The 21,153-nt window shown below is 47.3% G+C and overlaps 1 protein-coding gene across 4 annotated transcripts; it reads left to right on the top strand.

Moving 5' to 3' along the window:
* The first annotated feature begins 317 nt into the window (after nucleotides 1-317).
* Nucleotides 318-20,761, top strand: LOC121330874 (axin-1-like). 4 transcript variants are annotated; one of them, XM_041277766.1, is made up of 10 exons: nucleotides 318-763; nucleotides 6,157-7,225; nucleotides 9,592-9,732; nucleotides 12,194-12,290; nucleotides 13,417-13,554; nucleotides 16,119-16,609; nucleotides 16,847-17,026; nucleotides 17,251-17,499; nucleotides 18,435-18,584; nucleotides 18,694-20,761. In XM_041277766.1, the coding sequence occupies exons 2-10, from the start codon at nucleotides 6,366-6,368 to the stop codon at nucleotides 18,818-18,820; spliced, it is 2,433 nt and encodes an 810-aa protein (XP_041133700.1). In that variant the 5' UTR covers nucleotides 318-763; nucleotides 6,157-6,365; the 3' UTR covers nucleotides 18,821-20,761. The 4 variants fall into 4 exon arrangements, with proteins under 4 accessions (XP_041133700.1, XP_041133702.1, XP_041133699.1 ...); XM_041277768.1 differs by lacking the exon at nucleotides 318-763 and adding an exon at nucleotides 4,607-4,795 and having other exon boundaries at nucleotides 16,850-17,026; XM_041277765.1 differs by lacking the exon at nucleotides 318-763 and adding an exon at nucleotides 4,608-4,795.
* The last annotated feature ends 392 nt before the right edge of the window (nucleotides 20,762-21,153 follow it).

The raw sequence follows: 21,153 nt of genomic DNA, 5'->3' as shown, positions 1-21,153 counted from the left end.
CTGAGTTTGGATTTCCTCACTGCTGGTGCAGAGGAGCCTCTGTTATGACCGTGCGCAGCACTGGCTGAGTTTGGATTTCTTCACTGCTGGTGCAGAGGAGCCTCTGCTGCCTCTGAATTGGCTATTGCTCACCCTTGCTTGGTTTCGTTGAATTATGTTACTACTAGGCCCAAGTTTTCACCCTTGTGTCCCACAAGACACCGTGCTCCAGGTCCTGTGACGCGCATGCTCGATGTGTACCAGCGCCCTAGTCCCTGCAGGGGGAGACAGGCTGAGATTTCAACAGCGACCGTTCAGCGTGTGCAAGAGAACGCGTTTCCAAGCAGAGTTCGAGCAATCCCTTATTTCATTTGAGATCAAGTGTTCGAGATTTGAGATTTTAAATATATATATATAGCGAGCAAGATGCATTTTTTCTCTCTGTAGTTTTTCTTAATTCTGTTTTATTTATTTATGTGCGTTGCTGAATGAGGAGCGTGCAGTGTCCGCTACCCAAATTAACAACTTTCTAATTATACATAACTTGCAGATTGTACAATAGTGTTGCTGTTATTATTATTATTATTTTAAATCGTGCTGTTTTGTAGCATTTCGTAGTTTATGTTTCGTTCTCTTTGGATAACCGAGACACCTCTGATGTGAATGCCGTCTTCACAGTGCTGCTGCTGGGACCTCCTTCCGAGCCGTATGGAGAAGCCACGGTCTCCGGAGCCCCGGGCAAACATGCACCGCCGCGGCCCGGCGCTGTGGCTGCACTGGGAAGGTATTGCTCGCTTCATTATTCGTTCGTTGTTTGTTCACAAGACTGGATACACGGGTGTAGTACTAGCACGGCGTGTTTTGGTTTTGTAACGAACTCGAGTACTGTACGCGTTTTCTTTGGAAGATATCGCCGTAGTTTATTTTATCGTGTTTGGTAATGCCGCTATTTTGTTGCAAAAGCTGCACAGGTTAACACGGTTGCTTCGGCTTGATGTGAATTCACAGCACACATTGTTTCGACTTTCGGCGTAGTTGTTGCCAGTGCTTTGTGTTTGAGCTGAGTTTGGGTATGTGTCCTCCCTAATCTGACCATAGTGGTTTAAGTGGGGGTTATATTGGTGTTTTCTCATTACAAGAGTTTGCAGATTTGCAATGTAAAGTGATTATTATTATTATTAGTATTATTATACAATGTATAGCCCCGCAGCGTTCACACGGTCCAGTCTGTACTTCATGTAACCACTGCTGTAAGAAACGATGCTAAGTCCTAAGACTCTCTATCAAGTCTTGCTCTTGATGCTGTAGAAATGCGTTATCCCAGAATTGAGTCATTTAGGGAATTCTGTGGTTTGTGATCAGCAGCGTGCGGAACATTAAGTGTAAGAGAGTACAATGGCTCCAATGCAAGAGTGTGTTTTTATTCTTGTTCTTCTTAAAGAGGGCATGCAGAATCTGGTAAGATTGATGTTAGCACAAGGCCAGGTATTTCAGGTTGCCTCGTGATTAAATTCCTCGTTTATATTGTATGCATGTAGGTGTTTTTATATGGGTAGACGCTCTTGGAAGGGAACAGGGTTTTTCTTAAGTGTAATAAATGTATCTCAGTGAAGCTGCGACTTTCTCTGCAGTTTTGATTTTGTATCCAGTTCCCAGGTGTGTTTGGAGACACAGAGGCCCTTGTTAATAGTCACTGTATAGCTGTAAATACATAGGCTTCTAAAGCTAGGCAGCTCTGCTGCATTGTGTCTGTATGTTATTTCAAAAGGGTAACAGTAAAGACTGGAGACTCTGACAACAGGAACCACCATTTTCAAATGTTAGTTTTGGCTTCAGGCTTGGCACCCTGTTAGGAAGCCAACAGCAATATTGAAATCCAGTGTCTGCTGCTACAGCTTTGTAGTCCAGAATGAGACCTCTGGGGATGGAATTCTGCACAGTGCACTGGAATTGTGAGCTCTGGGGATGGAATTCTGCACAATGCACTGGAATTGTGAGCTCTGGGGATGGAATTCTGCACAATGCACTGGAATTGTGAGCTCTGGGGATGGAATTCTGCACAATGCACTGGAATTGTGAGCTCTGGGGATGGAATTCTGCACAATGCACTGGAATTGTGAGCTCTGGGGATGGAATTCTGCACAATGCACTGGAATTGTGAGCTCTGGGGATGGAATCCTACACAATGCACTGGAATTGTGAGCTCTGGGGATGGAATCCTGCACAGTGCACTGGAATTGTGAGCTCTGGGGATGGAATCCTGCACAGTGCACTGGAATTGTGAGCTCTGGGGATGGAATTCTGCACAATGCACTGGAATTGTGAGCTCTGGGGATGGAATCCTGCACAGTGCACTGGAATTGTGAGCTCTGGGGATGGAATCCTGCACAGTGCACTGGAATTGTGAGCTCTGGGGATGGAATCCTGCACAATGCACTGGAATTGTGAGCTCTGGGGATGGAATCCTGCACAGTGCACTGGAATTGTGAGCTCTGGGGATGGAATCCTGCACAGTGCACTGGAATTGTGAGCTCTGGGGATGGAATCCTGCACAGTGCACTGGAATTGTGAGCTCTGGGGATGGAATCCTGCACAGTGCACTGGAATTGCGAGCTCTGGGGATGGAATCCAGAGGCGGCTACTACTCTGTTCTGGAGTTCCCAGACCACCCAGAAGTGTAACACTGTGCGACTGCTGCTGACCTTGTTACACTGTAAATAAGTGAGAGCTAGAATGACCCCCCAGCCCCTAAGCACAGTGGCAGGTCAGTTACAAAGGGTGCTGGTGCTGACATGGATCTGAAGCAGGGGTCTCCAACCCTGGTCCTGAAGAACCCCAATCCAGCAGGTTTTATACATGTCTTCACATCATTGTGCGATCTGCTTGTTTTATTTAGTTTAGTTATTTGTATTGAAGTTGCGTACATGGTCTGGTGGTTGTATTTAGTTTAGTTATTTCTGACGTATACACGGTCTGCTGGTTTTGTTTAGTTATTTTTGATGTTGTGTATACAGTTTGAACTCATTGTTAATGATGACGCACGTTGTTTTGTAAGGGCTTGCTTGCAAACACACTGCCTGAATCCACTCAGGTAAGCACAGACGCGGGAGACTTTGGAAGCACGCAACCAAATCTGGAAGCCTTTCAAATGGGGTATTTTAAAGAAGACTCGACATTTATTAAAACCAGGTTATTCCAACCACAAGTGCCTCTGTAAGCAAACGCACGTCTACCAAAACCTGTTTTGAATCTGTTGGTGTGTGTTCTAACTTTACCTGTAGCATTCTGTGCTTGAGTCTCCAATATGTTTGCAGCTGGTTGAGGACTGGGATCAGACTGGCAGGTCTGCCTCCTTCCCCAGAGAGAGAGGGAGATGATTGAGGCAGTGTTGGACCTCAGAACAGGTGTAAACACAGCAGCACAAATGAAGGGTTTAAAAACATAATAACTGCCTGCAGTGTGGGTAAGAGAACAGTCTGCTTACCGTTCCTCTGCCACCTCCTTCCTGGTGAATCCCCACGGGAATTGTGGGAAATGTAGTTCAATGTACTTGCAGCTGAAGCACAAAGAGAAGGCAAGATACTTGACTAGGTTTTGGTTTTATACTGGTACCAGCGCTCTGCTACTCGCTTCTCTTCACACAAATTACAATGACCTACAAGTGCACACTATCCACTTGTATGAGAGAATTGGAAACATGAGAGAAATTGCACTGTGGAAACCCCAAGGCAGTTAACCCTATTCAAGATGCATATGTTTTGTTTACCACTTAGACAGACCGCGGGGCGAGGCAGCAGTGCAGCGTGGAGGATGCTGCCAGTATGTAGTGTAGAGTCCCAGGCAGTGCTGAGGGTGTGTGAAGGGGGCTTTACTGCTGCTCAGATCTGTTTAATTAGTCATGCTTCTATGTGGGGTTGCTGTTCTAGTTCCCTGTGCACCTAAAACGCCAATATCACCCGGATACACAACTGCTGTTTCTGCAGAAGCAGGTTTTACAAATTGTCCTTTTTTTCAGTTGTATTTGAATTTGTGTTGTTGGTTCTAACCTATGCGCATGTAGATTTATTTAATCCTCGGTGCGTGCTGGTTGTAACTGATGTCATGAATTTGAGTTTGCTAAGGGTTAGTCTTCAGACTCATGACTGACTCCAGTCTCTGGTTTGTGGTCTGGAATGTTTGCAGTAAAAACTCGTGCACTTGCAGAGACCTCTCAATCTCGTTTTGTATATAAAAAATACCATTGATTATCACATGACACACGCGTTCAGTCGGGTTTATTGTGTTCATGCAGAGTGTGATAGACTGACATATCCGGGCATGTGGCTCTATTTGAATCGGGGCCATAAAAACGCTTCTGTAGACTGAAGACTTAACGGTACTGCCTTCTTAAAGACTCCTCGGTTCCTTTCGCGACATCGTTCGCAGTACACTGTACTGAAGTATGAACGGAGAATGCAAGATATATTCCCCGTGCTTGTAAAGCGAACGAGCCCGGTAACGGGCTTTGCATTCGGGTATTTTTCTCTGGCTCGCTCCCTGCCTGTTTTTTTCCCAGGCGCTGCGGTCTTGTTTTTGAACGCGGGTGGTGCTGTGGAGCGCCTCGCATTCACCGAGCGAGAGAGAGAGGCAGGCGGAATGAGAGTGAGGAGCAGTCATGGGGAGGAGGAGGAGGAGGAGGCGGAGGCGGCGGACGCGGACTCACGGTTTTCTTTGTTATTTTTAAACTCTTACAACTCCGACCTATGACAAGATTCACAACGGCCTGTCAACGCCGGGGTTCCCGATGCGCTCGAAAACGGGGAGCAGGCTTTTACAGGTACCGTTTGAAACTTTTTTTTTTCTTCGGAGCCCAGGCCCCGGGGTTCAGGAGGATCGCGGTTGCGCGCACGCACACACACACACAGCAAGACCAGTCCGTATTGAAATGAGTGCTGTCCCTTCGGTGCGTGTGCGTGTGCGTGTGCGTGTGCGTGTGCGTGTGTGCGTGCTTGAATCAGCCTGGAGTCGGATCGGGGCCGGGCGGTCAGGATTGATCGGTGAAGCCGGGGAGAGAGGGTTGCTGAATGACGCGCTGGATCGCCTGTAATCGTTGTCGTTCGGCTGTAAATAACGTTGTAAAGTAGTTGTGTGCCGGAGAGAGGGTCCGCGGAGAAAGGGCCTGGCAGAGAGTGTGTGTGTGGGGGGAGTTTGATTCTGCCTCTTCCCCTCCCCCATCCCGAGGCCAAGACATGAATGCAATGTGGGTCCACACTTCAAAGCTAAAAAAGGGGGGGGGAGGGGGGGTGTAATAACACTACCGACCAAACTAGAAACGTTTCCCCAGATCCGCCTGCCTGTCTTCCCTTTGCATTCCCCGTTACTGCGTGTTTACAGTTTGATTCCACATCACACGGGTCTGTAGAATTGTGAATAATGCGATCAAACGCATCAATCATAATAAAGAAAGCCGTTTTGCATATCTAACGCTTTAAAGCAGGCAAGGTATTGCTGTCGGCTCCGGCTTGTAATATAGCGGAATCGTTGCATGGGGAGGGCGCTCCTTAGCAATCGTTTACCCCTATGGCGATTTGATATATATATATATATATTATATCTATATAATATATAATATATATATGATATATATATATGCTATATAATATGCTATGCACTATGACGGATGTTGTTGATACGATCAAACTAGACGGATGGTTGTTGTATTAAAATAAGTTTGTCAACCTGCAGCTGAAACATGAACTCCTACTAGACACGAATCTTGAACCCTGTGTTACAGTCAAGCACATCGGCAGTTTCTCCTTTCTGTGTTGTATTTGACTAGCAAGCTTTTGCACACAGTCCACTGTTGTTCATTTTGAAGACTGGAGACAATTTATTGAACTATACATTAAAATCTTTCCTAGCAAATACCCCAGCTGTAATTATTATTATTATTATTATTATTATTATTATTATTTTGTAAATCCAGGAAGTCCCATTGATACAAATCTTTTACGCTGGAGACCTGGTCAAGAATGCTGCAGTAGAAGAGTCCTGAGTTGAGTGAGACTGGGGGGGTGATTTCAGCAGAGCATTCTCTGTTCTGCAGGGAGCTAACAATACTGCGTTTAGCAATGACTAAAACACTGCAAGAGAATGTTCGAGTTCCCATTTAATCCTGTTTATTTCTCTCTCTTTCAGGAAGAGTTCTTCAGCAGCACCACTTGCAATAGTACATATTTAAGTTTTGTAAGATTTGGACTGGACTGGGTGAGTGGACACTGTGGATTTGGACTGTACTGGGACTGGGTGAGTGAGTGGACACTGTGGATTTGGACTCTACTGGGACAGGGTGAGTGGACATTGTAGAATTGGACTCTACTGGGACTGGGTGAGTGGACACTGTGACGATGAGTGTGAGATCGAAAGGCTACCCCGTGGATCTCGGGGGCAGCTTCACTGAAGATGCCCCCAGGCCACCGGTCCCTGGCGAGGAAGGGGAGCTGGTGGCTGTGGATTCCCGGCAGTATAGCCACAACTTCTACTCCACCAAGAGCGAGGCTTCCACAGCCACGCCGCGCCGGCCGGACCTGGACCTTGGCTATGAGCCCGAGGGCAGCGCCTCCCCCACGCCGCCCTACCTCAAGTGGGCCGAGTCGCTGCACTCCCTGCTGGACGACCAGGACGGGACCCACTTGTTCCGCACCTTCCTGAAGCAGGAGGACTGTGCCGACCTGCTCGACTTCTGGTTCGCCTGCAGTGGCTTCCGCAAGCTGGAGGCGAGCGACGGCAATGAGGAGAAGAAGCTCAAGCTGGCCAAGGCCATCTACAGGAAATACATCCTGGACAACAACAGCATCGTGTCGAGGCAGATCAAAGCAGCCACCAAGAGCTTCATCAGGGACTGTGTGGTGAGGGTGCACATCGAGCCGGCAATGCTGGACCAGGCACAGACGGAGATCCAGGCCATGCTGGAGGAGAACACGTACCCCGTGTTCCTCAAGTCCGATCTCTATCTGGAGTACACCCGCACAGGCGGGGAGAGCCCCAAGCTCTGCCCTGAACACAGCTCCGGCTCTGGGACCGGGACGGTCCAGCCCGGATATTTGCCCACTCTGAACGAGGACGAGGAGTGGAAATGCGACCTGCAGCCGGAGGAGTTGGAGGGGGACCCCACTCCCACTAACAGGCTCACTCAGAAACTGCTGCTGGAGACTGTGAGCCAGCGAGCCGCCAGCAACAAGAGGAACCAGGACAGCAGGGAGTACAGGTGAGCCGGACTCCAGTGCAGTCCAAGAGCACAGCTCTGCTGTTTAATTATTGGTAGATCTGTGTGTTACTGTAGGGAGCTGTGGGAGATGCAAGCTGATTTTCACCCACTCAAGAACATCTGAACAGTCAGTAAGCCACTTATGGCAAAGCTGCCCTGACCTCGTCTAGAGTGGGTATGAGCTTCTTTCATACAGCTCACTATTGGAATCTATATGGGTACAGTATTGTGGGTCCTATACAGGAATCTGTGGGTACAGTATAGTTGGGTCCTGTACGGGAATCTGTGTGGGTACAGTATAGTTGGGTCCTGTATGGGAATCTGTGGGTACAGTATAGTTGGGTCCTGTACGGGAATCTGTGGGTACAGTATGGTTGGGTCCTGTACGGGAATCTGTGTGGGTACAGTATGGTTGGGTCCTGTACGGGAATCTGTGTGGGTACAGTATAGTTGGGTCCTGTACGGGAATCTGTGTGGGTACAGTATAGTTGGGTCCTGTACGGGAATCTGTGTGAGTACAGTATAGTTGGGTCCTGTACGGGAATCTGCGTGGGTACAGTATAGTTGGGTCCTGTACGGGAATCTGTGTAAATACAGTAGTTGGGTCCTGTATGGGAATCTGTGTGAATACAGTTTAGTTGGGTCCTATACGGGAATCTGCATGGGTACAGTATAGTTGGGTCCTGTACGGGAATCTGTGTGGGTACAGTATAGTTGGGTCCTGTACAGGAATCTGTGTGGGTACAGTATAGTTGGGTCCTGTACGGGAATCTGTGTGGGTACAGTATAGTTGGGTCCTGTATGGGAATCTGCGTGAATACAGTTTAGTTGGGTCCTATACGGGAATCTGTGTGGGTACAGTATAGCTGTGGAAGCAACAATCTAATGGAAGTGAAGTTTCTGAGATTTCATTGCAAATGATTTCATTAGAAGGATTTGGATTTAAAAAGGATGCAGAGAAAGTCAGACTAAGGGTCACGTGTGAGGGGTTAGGGTCAGGCTGTCCTATAAATAACTGTATTGATGATAATGAAATGTATTCGTGTGAATAGATCCGACAGACACAACTGATCCAGCTCGGTTCGTGTTTCAGTGAAATGTGAGGGCTGTATAAAGAACAGAAAACAGATTGTGAACTACAGAAGGTTGCACCATACCCTTGTGTTCTCTCAAAGTAATCCTGCAGCACACTGCGGTTCTTCTGGAAGCAGGAAAAGTTCCCCTTTGGATTGCTTTGTAGTTTTAATATTGTTTTATAGCTGTGGTTTTGTTTAAAAGTGCTTTGATTCGATTTTTTTTTTTGTGTTTTATATTTTTGTTCTTCTCTCTGTCAAACTGTGAGGCTTTTTAAAGGCAGAGTGGAACTTTTGAATTCTGTAGCGTTTCTGATGCATTAGGCTTGTTGGGTCTGTTGCTAGCAGGGCTACAGTGGGTAATAACTGGGATGTTAACTTCGCTGTGTTGGACATTTCAAATGGAATGACTCGGTCTGCTGTAATCCACTAGTGTTCTGTTCCCACTGCAGAATGCAGCCGGGGTTAGATTGCTGTAGAGTAGTTGGGAGATCCCATATCTCTCTCTGTCTGATTCCAGGGATGCACAAACATCTCTCTGATGCTCACAGCACTTTTAACGTGAAAGTGTTTCAATCTCCTTTACTCAAGAAGAGTTTGTGCGAATTATCCCTGAACTCAAAACAGTAGGGACAGAGCGAGGGGGGTGCGAGCAGGGGCACAGTCAATCGACTGGATCATTTTTTGTTGGAAACCAATTCAAGACCAACGCTTTTTTAAAATGTATTTTTATTTAACGCAGGGATGAAAAAGATTGCTTTAGATCTCTCTCCTCCTTGCTCGCTGCCCTGAAGCAGCACACTGCCCCTCTCTCAGGAGTGAAATAACGTGCTTCCTTTATGCAGATAAATCTCTTATTGTCTCAGAGTTGTGCACGGCGCCCTTAAAGGCTGTCCTCTTTACTGCTGTACTCTGCAATGGGTCTTGATACCTTTGGTGAATTATGGGAATGTGCACGAGACTGCAGGAAGCAGCTTGTGAAGAGGATTGTGAACGGGCTTGGTGCTACAGGCAGCAGCACAGAGGAGCCGAGGAGTGAGGAGCCAGGACTGCCCCGGAACGCAACCCGGGTTATTTCAATGGGTTTGGTTTTAAGCTCCAGTCTTTCATTTAGTCTTGGATCTCATGCAGTCCATTGTGAAGTAAGAAATGTGTTTGCTTAGTGGACTTGTGTGTTAAGGAAGTAAGGCCAACTAGGGTGAACCCTCCAGGGCTGACCGCTGCATGCATTACGAGCGCTCGAGAGATGGCCTTCCCCTCTAATGTTTTGTGTCTCTGTTTGTTTGTTTTCAGACACGGAACGTTGCGGGAGCCCGTCAACCCTTACTATGTGAACACCGGGTACGCCATGGCCCCCGCCACGAGCGCCAACGACAGCGAGCAGCAGAGCCTGTCCAGCGACGCGGACTCCCTCTCCCTGACGGACAGCAGTGTGTGCGTATCTCTCCCCGGTGCAGTTTCTTTCAGCGGTCATGTTGAGGCACTGGGACCCTTTAACACTAGAACCGCTGGATTTTCAGACAGCCACATGGGTCACTTTGACCCAAACATTTTTAAACGGCTTCGTTGTGAAAATGAAAGACATAATATTGGATAAAACTGAAAAGTTTTATTCATGAACATCACATCTAACATTTGCATCGCAGAAACGCTGTATTTAAATGGAAAATTAAACATAAAAGGCTTAATTCAAAATGATCACATATACGGCACGACTACAAACAGTGAAAGAAACGGGTATGTACATAAACCCGTGTACAGGTGTAAACAGGTATATGTACACACACAACTATAAAACCGAAATCATTGTTTCCAATACGACAAAGAAAATGTAACACTACTTCCGGTATGAGGGCTGCATTGTACTCTGTGGAGGAGCGCACGCGTCTGCCAGCTGACTGCGCCTGCATCCAGGAGCTGTGTATGTAACAAGTTTCATTAGGCACAAGTTGTTATCCTACCTGCCATTTCAGTTTGCTGTATGCATCTGAGTCCAGCTTGCCGTATTCCAATCAGAATGACTATTTTCAAGATTAAGGGTTTCCTTCTAATATATTCTCAGTTTCATTTGTGGAACAAAACAAAGGATTGCTGTTTCCCAGGTACACTGAGAAATAGTGTAGGCTTCACTGAGTTGGCATCTCGGTGCAATTGTACAAACACACAGTCATAGCAATCTCTGTCTCATAGTCAGTCTACAAACAAAGAAAGGATGGAAATAAAATTAAAAAAACATGTGTGCTAGGAGGAGACGTGTCTTACGTTATATTAAAAAAAATACATGTATTGTAATGCATGGGTCACATTGACCTGCGAGGCGGTTCTGGGTAGAACTGTTTATAACTTTATCATTTTTGCGATTCTGGCTAGTTCTAGTGGTAGGACCCAACTTGACCCAAAGTTCTGAGATCAGTCAGCTACTAGGAACCGGACAAGCTTAGATGGGCCGATTGGCACCTCATTCGTAAATTCATGCCGGTGTAATAGTTTTGCAGATTGCACTGTTGATTCCAGTGCTTTGAGCAGCAGGAGAGATTCCTGCCCAGCTGTTTTCAGTGCTGTGCTTGAGAAGAACCAGCCCTGCAACTGTCATCACACATGATCACTAGCTTGACTGGGATACTGGCTTTTATATACTGGCTATTTTTAAAGGCTAATTAAAAACTCAAAGTGCTGGTGCCCACAACGGACTGCTAGTTGTGGTTCTCAGTCGATTTAAGATGAAGTAAAACATGATGTACTGAAGTATTGTTGCCCTGTGACTCCTTTGCCAGTGATGCCTCTGTTCTCCTGTTTTAATGAAAGACAGAAAGGACGCTCGTCAACGTGTTCTGTTCCAGGCGCTGCACGCTTACTGATCTAATAATTGGGCTCGCTTTGATGGATTTGAACTATTTTCTAGATCTGCTGTTACTGTCTCTGTGTTTCTGTAGGGGGCAGAACGCACAGAGAACTGAAACTAATCTTTGTGTCGAATACAGAGAGTTAACTGTAGACGCGCCACGCTTCCTAGATGTTTGATCTCCTGAAGTTAATTGATTTATTTAATTTTTTCTAGAAAGAAAGTGGTAGGATCTGTAGCAGCTCTGTGTTTATGAAACACAGCACAGCATAAAGAAAGTGTATTAACTAATTGTACAGAAATATGTTACTCTTACTCCCAATAACCCCAAGTTGCATATGCATTGGATTTGGCAGTAATGGCCTTTCTGTGTGATCTGCAGGAGTGATCAATGTTCCCAAGGCAGTTTAATTCCCTTTTTAATCTCCTTGTATCTGGTGTACAGCAGGTCAGCGCAGCAGGGACTTGTGAAAGCCTTTTCCACGGAGCCTCTCTCCACTGGAGGAGGTGCACAGAATTCAGTGAAAGGGCTGGAGGTTCAGTGGTAGCCCAGAGGGTTCAAGTTAAGGAAACATCAAAGGCAGCACAGCGGGACAGAACATGTGTTTGAAGCTGGCGAGATTAGAGCCATTATCGGACGCTTGCCACGGTGTTTCCAACAAAGATGAGCCCTGTCCTTCGGGACTGAGGCTGTGAAGTACAATCAAACGCATTCACAGCACCCTGTTGGCACACTCTCTTGTTTGGGGGGGGGGGGGCCTCCTGAGGTTCCGACCTCAGGATCTTGCTTCTTCTCACACGTGCGTGTTCACAATAAAGACAAAGTTTTTATCTAGTGGAAACAAACACCAGTCCATTGAACAATGCTGTTGAGTTTAATCTCCCAGGAAATCTGCTTGTCGATGCCCATCACCTTCCCTCAGCAGTTTAACTCTCGTCTCCATTAACCTTGCGGGAGAAAAGTGAAGCAAAAAAAACAAACTAGAAATGCTGTTTTGTCTTGTTCTTGTATGCTTGCTGTATAATGCCTGCCTGTGTCCTCCTCTCCCACAGAGATGGGATCCCTCCGTACCGATTCCGAAAACTCCACCGTCGAGAGATGCAGGAAAGCGCCAAAGCCAACGGACGAGTGCCACTACCTCATATGCCTGTGAGTGGGAGGCGATTGCATTGTGCTGCTGTATGTGGGAGCAGGGAGCAGAACGATGCCGTTGCAATCACAATTTAGAAATCATTCTGCATGGTCAGAACAGACTGCAAGAGTCCAGCGTTGCATCACAGAAATCTGTTCCATCAGATTCATTTGCTTCTCTTGTCAGTGCTACAGAGCAGTGTTATGCGCAAGCAAATCCGCAATTTGATTATGGCACACAGGTGCAGGCTCCCAGCCCAGGCACAGGCGCAGGCTCCCAGCCCAGGCCCAGGAGCACAGGCAAGGGCACAGGCGCTGGCTCCCAGCCCAGGCGCAGGAAGCACAGGCGCTGGCTCCCGGCCCAGGAGCGCAGGCTCCCGGCCCAGGAGCGCAGGCTCCCGGCCCAGGAGCGCAGGCGCAGGCTCGTAACCTAGGCGCAGGATCCCAGCCCAGGCACAGACATAGGCTGTCAGCTCAGGCTCCCAGCCCAGGATTTCTCTGAACTATCAAAGCTTTGTTTTAGAAGGAGCTGCACTGCAATGTACTGCAGCACTTCATCATTGCAAAGCTGCACTGTAGGGATCGTGGCTGTCTGACCAGTGAGGGTTTAAACTGCATATGTAGAGAACTGGAGAAGCACAGAGAATTGAATCACTAGGCTAGCAATACTGCAGATCAATGATTCACATTTAAACAAGGGGCAGTGCTTTAACTTATTAATCTTAACAGACAGCTTATTGAATGCAGGTGCAGAAGCACTCGCCAATCCGTGAAAAGCAGTAGCTAAGAATAGCAGGAATCCCGAAATAATTAAAAGCATCCAACTCAAATAAGCAGAAAAGCAGTGATGTGCTGCTGTGTCATCAACCCGCGAGGGCTGCTTCTGTGTGGCTTGGCAAGCGTGCTGTAGAGCAAGCTTTAATATTGAAATTAAAAAAAACAGATTGCTTGCTTTTTTATAGAAAGATTAAGGGATTTAAAGTAGGGAATGTCAGAATGCACCCGAGTGCTGTTTCTGTTGTATATTTGCTTTAGTGAACCTTGTCAAGTTCTTTATTTTTTTTGTCTGCTCTGAGCTCTGGCAACACATTTGAATTATAAATAGAAATAGATATATCTCCATGTTTGTTTTTCCCCACTGCAGCGCACATACCGGATTCCGAAGGATATCCACGTTGAGCCACAGAAGTTTGCTGCTGAGCTGAGCAGCAGACTGGAGGGGGTCCTGAGGGAGCGCGAAGCCCAGGAGAAGCTGGAGGAGAGACTGAAGCGAGTGCGACTGGTGTGTAACGCGTGTCCCAGGACACAGCCAACCTGCTGCCCTGCATCGGGACCTCTCACTGTGGGGTTGGGTGGGGTGCGACGATGGGTTGGGTGGGTAGGCCATTCTGGTTAATTGAGCTTTCAAAGGTGTATCAGTAGAACTTGAGAAATGTTTTGTCGGGTGCTAAGCAAGTCGCACGCAGATCAGTTTGATAACTGGATTCTACATATGAATTGTCAACCTGTGTCCTCTGGCACAAAGAGGAAGATCGCTACACTCTCAGATAACTGCGTTCAGAAGATCGCTACACTCTCGGATAACTGCGTTCAGAAGATCGCCACACTCTCGGATAACTGCGTTCAGAAGATCGCCACACTCTCGGATAACTGCGTTCAGAAGATCGCCACACTCTCGGATAACTGCGTTCAGAAGATCGCCACACTCTCGGATAACTGCGTTCAGAAGATCGCCACACTCTCGGATAACTGCGTTCAGAAGATCGCCACACTCTCGGATAACTGCGTTCAGAAGATCGCCACACTCTCGGATAACTGCGTTCAGAAGATCGCCACACTCTCGGATAAATGCGTTCAGAAGATCGCCACACTCTCGGATAACTGCGTTCAGTAGATCGCCACACTCTCGGATAACTGCGTTCAGAAGATCGCTACACTCTCGGATAACTGCGTTCAGAAGATCGCTACACTCTCGGATAACTGCGTTCAGAAGATCGCTACACTCTCGGATAACTGCGTTCAGAAGATCGCTACACTCTCGGATAACTGCGTTCAGAAGATCGCTACACTCTCGGATAACTGCGTTCAGAAGATCGCTACACTCTCGGATAACTGCGTTCAGAAGATCGCTACACTCTCGGATAACTGCGTTCAGAAGATCGCTACACTCTCGGATAACTGCGTTCAGAAGATCGCTACACTCTCGGATAACTGCGTTCAGAAGATCGCTACACTCTCGGATAACTGCGTTCAGAAGATCGCTACACTCTCGGATAACTGCGTTCAGAAGATCGCTACACTCTCGGATAACTGCGTTCAGAAGATCGCTACACTCTCGGATAACTGCGTTCAGAAGATCGCTACACTCTCGGATAACTGCGTTCAGAAGATCGCTACACTCTCGGATAACTGCGTTCAGAAGATCGCTACACTCTCGGATAACTGCGTTCAGAAGATTGCTACACTCAGATAACTCTGCGTTCAGCTGTGTGACCTCCATGCGTTCCTTTTGAAGTGTTTTAAGGCGGGCCTTCGGTTTGTCTGCCAGCAAATTTTTATTTCTGATAATAAATAAAGCAGGACAGCATTATTTAGCACAGATGGACTGTGCATTTGATTACTTTTAAAGTGTGTTTTCTTCTGTCAGTAAATTGCAGTTGGCTAGCTTTGAAAATGAAGTGCAGACCTGCTGTACAATAGCTCACACATTACAGATGTGCACTTCTGCACAGAAAGAACAGGTCTTGAAGTAATTAGCACTGGTGAGTGATGAGGTCATTAGTTGTAGCACATGTAACGTGTTTAAATTGAAGGCTCAGAAATCAATCTGGTGCTGTCAGGCGAGTGCTTTGAGGCATGCTTGTTTTAGTGCAGGTTTTGCATTGATGGCAGTAATGAATCTTGCAGTAGATGTTCCGGTCCTGTGTGTTTCCCATGTACTGTATCTAATCTGTTACTCTGCTGTGGCCCCTGTTCTGTCTATGGGTTTGTGTTGAATGGACACGAAATTCTCTGCAGGGCATTTTCTGTAGTCTGCAGTAATTCCATCTGGAACTGAGTAGTGCCACCACTTAACTACAATGGAGAGGAAAACAGAAGGATCTGCTGTTCAGATGTGGGGAGAGCGTTCTCTCACTAATCACATTGCCCTCTAACACGTGCTGCTTCAGTCCAGCTCAGCCAGCAGCTCAGCTCTTGAAATCACTGTGTTTGTGTTTCTGATTCGGGATGGAAAGTCATGCCTCCCATGCAAGAACCGACACAAGCTCACCTGCACATATTCAGATCCAGATCGCTGTGGGGAACAGCAGTAGATTCCTATTTCCACAGAATTCTCTAGCAGTGACGTTTCTATTGTTTTTAAATAAATAAATAATCTGGCATTGGGGAAGGTGATTGCCCTCTGCTGGTGAAGGAGAGTACTCCCTCTTAAAAATATCCAATGCTGAGATAAATGCTTATTATAGCGAGTTATTTGAGCTTTATATATATATATATATATGGTTTTAACCCAAGATGTATTTAAATGCTTGATCTGCTGACTCCTACTCTCCTGACTCTCTGCTTTGTGTTTTCCTCTCTTCCAGGAGGAGGAAGGAGATGACGCAGACGTCTCTACTGACTCTCTGCTTTGTGTTTTCCTCTCTTCCAGGAGGAGGAAGGGGTGACGCAGACGTCTCTCCTGACTCTCTGCTTTGTGTTTTCCTCTCTTCCAGGAGGAGGAAGGGGATAATGCAGACGTCTCTCCTGACTCTCTGCTTTGTGTTTTCCTCTCTTCCAGGAGGAGGAAGGGGATAATGCAGACGTCTCTCCTGACTCTCTGCTTTGTGTTTTCCTCTCTTCCAGGAGGAGGAAGGGGATGACGCAGACGTCTCTGCTGCTCCCTCGCTGGTCAGTCACAACCTGCCCCCTGCCCAGCCCCCTCACCACTTCAACTCGCGCTACTCCGACATGTCCTACAGTGGCATGCAGCTACGGGACGCTCACGAGGAGAACCCCGAGTCCATCCTGGACGAGCACGTCCAGCGCGTCATGAAAACGCCCGGATGCCACTCCCCCAAGTCACGCTCTCCAGACGGACTGCCCGCGGGCAAGCACCCGTCCAAACCAGGGCTGAAGGCGGAGGCGGCTGGCATGTACCACCACAAGCACGTGTACCACCACACCCACCACCATGGCACAGTGAAACCCAAAGAGCAGGCTGAGGGGGAGGCCTTGCAGAGGGGGCAGAGCAACCTGGCCTGGAACGGGGATCCACACCACTATGCAACCAAGTCTCGCAACTATGCAGACAGCATGGGCATGGCGCCCAGCCCCATGGACTCACTGGGGCACAGGTGGGTGCTGAGAATCTCTCACTTTCATGCATGGAGACTTTATATGGAGACACACATGCATTGTAGACTTGTATCACGATGCCATTTTCCCTATATAAAGCAATGGGGGAAAAAATGGCAATGAGAAATGTGTTTGCGTCCATGAAAGGGTTATGGAACGATTCAGACAGCTCAGGTGTGTCGTTGACTCTCTTTGCCTTGCTTGCTAAGCGGCCTTGTTTCTCTCTCGTTCTTTAGTAGTAAAGGAAGCACGCTATCTAAACGCGCCTCCAAGAAGGCGGAACCCCTGAAAACAGAGGACAGCCGGAACTTTGAGATGCCCGCGCCTCCCGAGGACATGGAGAGAAACCAGAAGATCCTGCAGTGGATGATGGAAGGGGAGAAGGAATCCGGGCGCCACAAAAAGACGCCGTACGGGTGAGACGTGAATACAGGATTTGAGAATGTATCTGTGGTGCATTAGAAGTCATTGGAAGTGCTTCTGTACTTTCTCTTGCACTCTTTGTATAACAGAGCCCCAGACACAGTGTGAAATACACTCTCCACATTGCACTGAAGGAAGAAGGTTGCATTGTTCAGGAGATCATGCAGCTTGTATTGTAGTCCTAGGTGGGTGAGGCTTGACTTCTTTTCCTCCACAGAAGCACTGGTGGGGTGAAGAAGGTGCAGAGTCACGAGCTGTCCAGACCCAGCTCGATCGAGCGGCCGGGGGCAGTGCACCCCTGGGTCACCGCCCAGCTCCGCAACAACGTGCAGCCCTCGCACCCCTTCATCCAGGACCCTACCATGCCTCCCAACCCCGCTCCCAACCCCCTCACCCAGCTGGAGGAGGCTCGCCGGCGGCTCGAGGAGGAGAAGAAAAGGGTCGCCCCCCTGCAGGCCAAACAGAGGTAAGACGCGGGCAGGAGGGGTCGCTGACCTGCGCTGCTTTACAAGAGGCAGAAAAGGCTTTGTCTTTTTAGTGTTCTAAATGATGATCTCAGAAGAAACGCACCAGGTTTGAAAACAGCGTTTTGTTTGTTTAACAATAATTGGGAGTGTAAATGCAGTATTGTAGTTGGTTAGCCTGCTGAAGCTTGGGTCAATGGTGCTCATGTCATCACATGTCCCCAATCAAAGACCCTGTAACTGCTTTGGGCTTGCAGCATATTCCAGAATGGTATCAGGCTTGGCTCAGTGTAATCTGCTTAGTCCCGTGCTTGTGTCGGCAATATGTAATCAAGCACCTTCTCAGACATGAAAGCTTTCCAGCCTTGATCTGAGCCAGTCCCCGCAGAGCTGCCTCCTCTGTGCATTGCAGAGTGATTTGAAGGAGCCACACTGCTGCTTTGTTCTGGGGAACCGGGAGTGATTACTATCAAATCACCAGCTGGCAGAGCACTGCAGGGGGGGAGGAGGCTTCCTGTCCGCTACCCTGCGCTGCCCAGAGAGAGGAAGGCTGCGTGGCTTGCAGGACATGCAGTGCTTTTGCCTCATTAGGATCACGTTGCTGAAATCTGATTATCAGGAGGCTGGGTGCTGACACAAGTATACTCAACAACGTGGAGGCGAATGAGACGGTGTACTGATGGGCTTCAGTGGAGGTGTTAAATAAAATTAAAAGCTAATCTGCAGTTACATCCGTGACGTTCATTGCTGCGCTGTAGCTCTCCCAAGTTAGTCACAAGGATCCAGGCAGGAAGCCGAAAGATGCATTTGCCCAGGATCAGAGCACATGAGTGTAATGCAGTGGGTACTGAGCATTGATCTGGCACGTGTGCTTCTGCAAAGCAGACAACCAGCCCTGGGTAGCAATGTAATGAAATGTGTTTCTTTTAACTTTCAGGCATAGAACCCAGAAGAAGCAACCGTGCGAGAGCCTTGTCGTGGCGTATTACTTCTGCGGGGAGCCCATCCCCTACAGGACCTCGGTGAAAGGACGCGTGGTCACGCTGGGGCAGTTCAAGGAGCTGCTGACCAAGAAAGGGAGCTACAGGTAAAGCTGCTTTAATGAAGTGGGCCAGGCTTCAGTAGCTAACAATCATCCTGCACACAGCGAGGTACTGCCCATGCTGTGCTCATGCTTTTGAAATGTTGTTTTGCAGGTTTTACTTCAAGAAGGTGAGCGACGAGTTTGACTGCGGGGTGGTGTTTGAAGAGGTTCGTGAAGACGATGCGATCCTGCCCATCTTCGAAGAGAAGATCATCGGCAAAGTGGAGAAGATTGACTGAACTGGAGGAGGGGAGACGACCCCTACAGGCGTGTGGGTGGAGAGAAGCAGGTGGAATCGGCATATTGGAAAGGGAACAGGCTCCTTACGCAGGCGTGCACGGCCAGGGTTTAATGGTACAAGATTAAAGGAGGCTCATTAGTCCAGGGCAGCCTTCGAAAAGGAGCAGAGAGGTCCTGAAGAGAGGAGGTGCTCTGGGAAACCTCATCTGGACTGGAGGGCTTCCACTTTCCACAGATTGATGAACCAGCGGCTCGGTGCCTCAGGATGCAGTGGTGCTCGGTGCCTCAGGATGCAGTGGTGCTTCAAAGGCACAATCTGCCCAGCGCGGGACACAAAGGAGCGTGCAGCAGTATCTTCACCGTATTTCTAACTCGAGTGTAACGTAGCACTGTAAAGTTGTATTAGGAACTGTACCATGAATCTGTTTACTAAAGCTGCATATTTGATACAATGCATAGGAAGGAAAGGACCCTTTCTGATGCACCTCTCATGCTCTCTCGTAATTTTTGATATGTACAGGTACTTCACAACATGACAGGCCAACAAAACAAAAGCTCAAAAGAAATAGTCTCTTTTTTTTTTAATGAAAAGCAGCTGTTGCTATCAATGCATTGGATTGTTACAATTCACTTTCAGTGATAGTACTGTCTTTGAAAAGTGCTACAGGAGCGTCCCTTAGTTTGGAGTCCTTCGCGTGGCAGTATCTGTTTTTTTTTAAATCCTTAGATTTATAAATACGAACCAACCACTTCAAACTGAACTTTGTAAGCCAGTGTTTTTTATTTTCCTTCGCTCTGGAATTTTATGTTTTTGAAGTGTTTTGCTGGTCCATCACCCTATGAGAATCGCACAGAACCACCATCGCTGCACAGCAGAGTATAGCTGCTTGCTGTCACTTCCATGAGCTGATACATGTCGTTTTGTTTTTTAATAAACCTGAATTCAGTGGCTATTGCAGCCTGAGGAAGTGTAACAGTAGCCAGCCGAGACACACTTTTCCTGAAACTGTGTAATCCTAACCAATGGGTGTCTGTGCCGGACGTTACCACAGAGCCTCTGCTTGTGACGTTTTAAAACAAGTCCTCTGTCCTGTTCAGATCTCACGGTTTGGAGTATTTTATGTGTGTCTTGTTTTCCTGTGGATTTCTTTGTGCTGATTGGAGGAGGCGAGGTCATGGGGTGCAGGTCAGAGGTGCCTTGGTCAGGTATACTTGCCTGTATTGAGCTGCTGCTGCTGTCTGGAGAGCTGGAGAGGAGGAATCCCAGTAAAACAACTGGTCCCTTCACTGGCTCTCGCTGATACAAAATGAGCACACAACTACAGACCGAACAGGACAGGAGCTTTGTTTAAAAAATCAATCAAATGTCTGCCACGTTGATATCTGAAATTCCAAGTGGCCTGTGGACATTGAAGTAATATTATAAAGAATAACTGAATAATGCTCTCAGTTGGTAGAAATAAATGAGTGTTTTTTAATCTGTTATTTACAGGTGCTTTCAAAGGCAGACACCAGTAGAAATCTTCCTGGAGACCCGGCACTACTCTAAAGAGGGAGGGAAGTGTTCATCACTGCGTGGCACTTGATGTGTGCATTATTAAAATCATTCAAACACATTGTTTACAGATACCTTAATGTATTAAACTGGCCTGAGTTTGAAGATAATGTTCAAATCTGCTTTTCTAGGTTGATGAAAGGGCTTTGTTAGAACCGGAGTCTCAGCTAGTAAGCAGCTCTCTGTTTTATCACAAGGACCAAAGCGCAGCAGCCCTGTGAAAGAGGTGATGCTACAGTTAATCAGCGATGTGGTTCTGGTTCAGCAGGCAGTGGATCAGCAAACATCTCATTTAAAAATGAACAAAGCATACAAATATCATGCTGTACCTCCCTGTCCAATTTGCATTCAAAACTTGCAGGGAATTAAATTGGTTTTAATCTTCTGTTGTAAATCCAAGTTAGATTGAAGAGTTTTTTTCAGGCTTGTACTGGTGATGTAATGAAGGCAGCTGGATTTGGAAACCGTCAGAGCAGTGAACTGATTGAACGAGAGTCTTTGGGAGCGTTGGGTACCCCTCGTATATAAAGCATTTAACAAAGTGTTCTTCCAAACTAGATTGCATGTCCTTATTTAGTTTTTCCTAACCTGCATTTTTTTTTTTTAATACAAAGTAAATGAAACATCATTGTAAATGTGTTTGCAGCAGCTATGAATCTTCAGCCCATGTGTTTTTAATCTGATAATGTGAACTATATAAACTGTACTGCAGTCTTGTGTATAATCTGGGGGTGCTAATCTGAACAGTGTATTCGCGCAGTATTGCCATGCTGTGTT

The sequence above is a fragment of the Polyodon spathula genome, chromosome 18, assembly GCF_017654505.1.
Source record: "Polyodon spathula isolate WHYD16114869_AA chromosome 18, ASM1765450v1, whole genome shotgun sequence".
Classification (NCBI taxonomy): domain Eukaryota; kingdom Metazoa; phylum Chordata; class Actinopteri; order Acipenseriformes; family Polyodontidae; genus Polyodon; species Polyodon spathula.
This window is presented reverse-complemented; position numbering and strand designations above follow the sequence as displayed.

What these genes read in the sequence shown, in the direction of transcription:
- LOC121330874 (XM_041277766.1), top strand. Translation starts at nt 6,366, where the DNA reads ATGAGTGTGAGATCGAAAGGCTACCCCGTGGATCTCGGGGGCAGCTTC. An exon ending in CAGGACAGCAGGGAGTACAG is followed by an intron (nt 7,226 to 9,591) that starts GTGAGCCGGACT and finishes GTTTGTTTTCAG; the next exon opens with ACACGGAACGTTGCGGGAGC. An exon ending in TGCCACTACCTCATATGCCT is followed by an intron (nt 12,291 to 13,416) that starts GTGAGTGGGAGG and finishes TCCCCACTGCAG; the next exon opens with CGCACATACCGGATTCCGAA.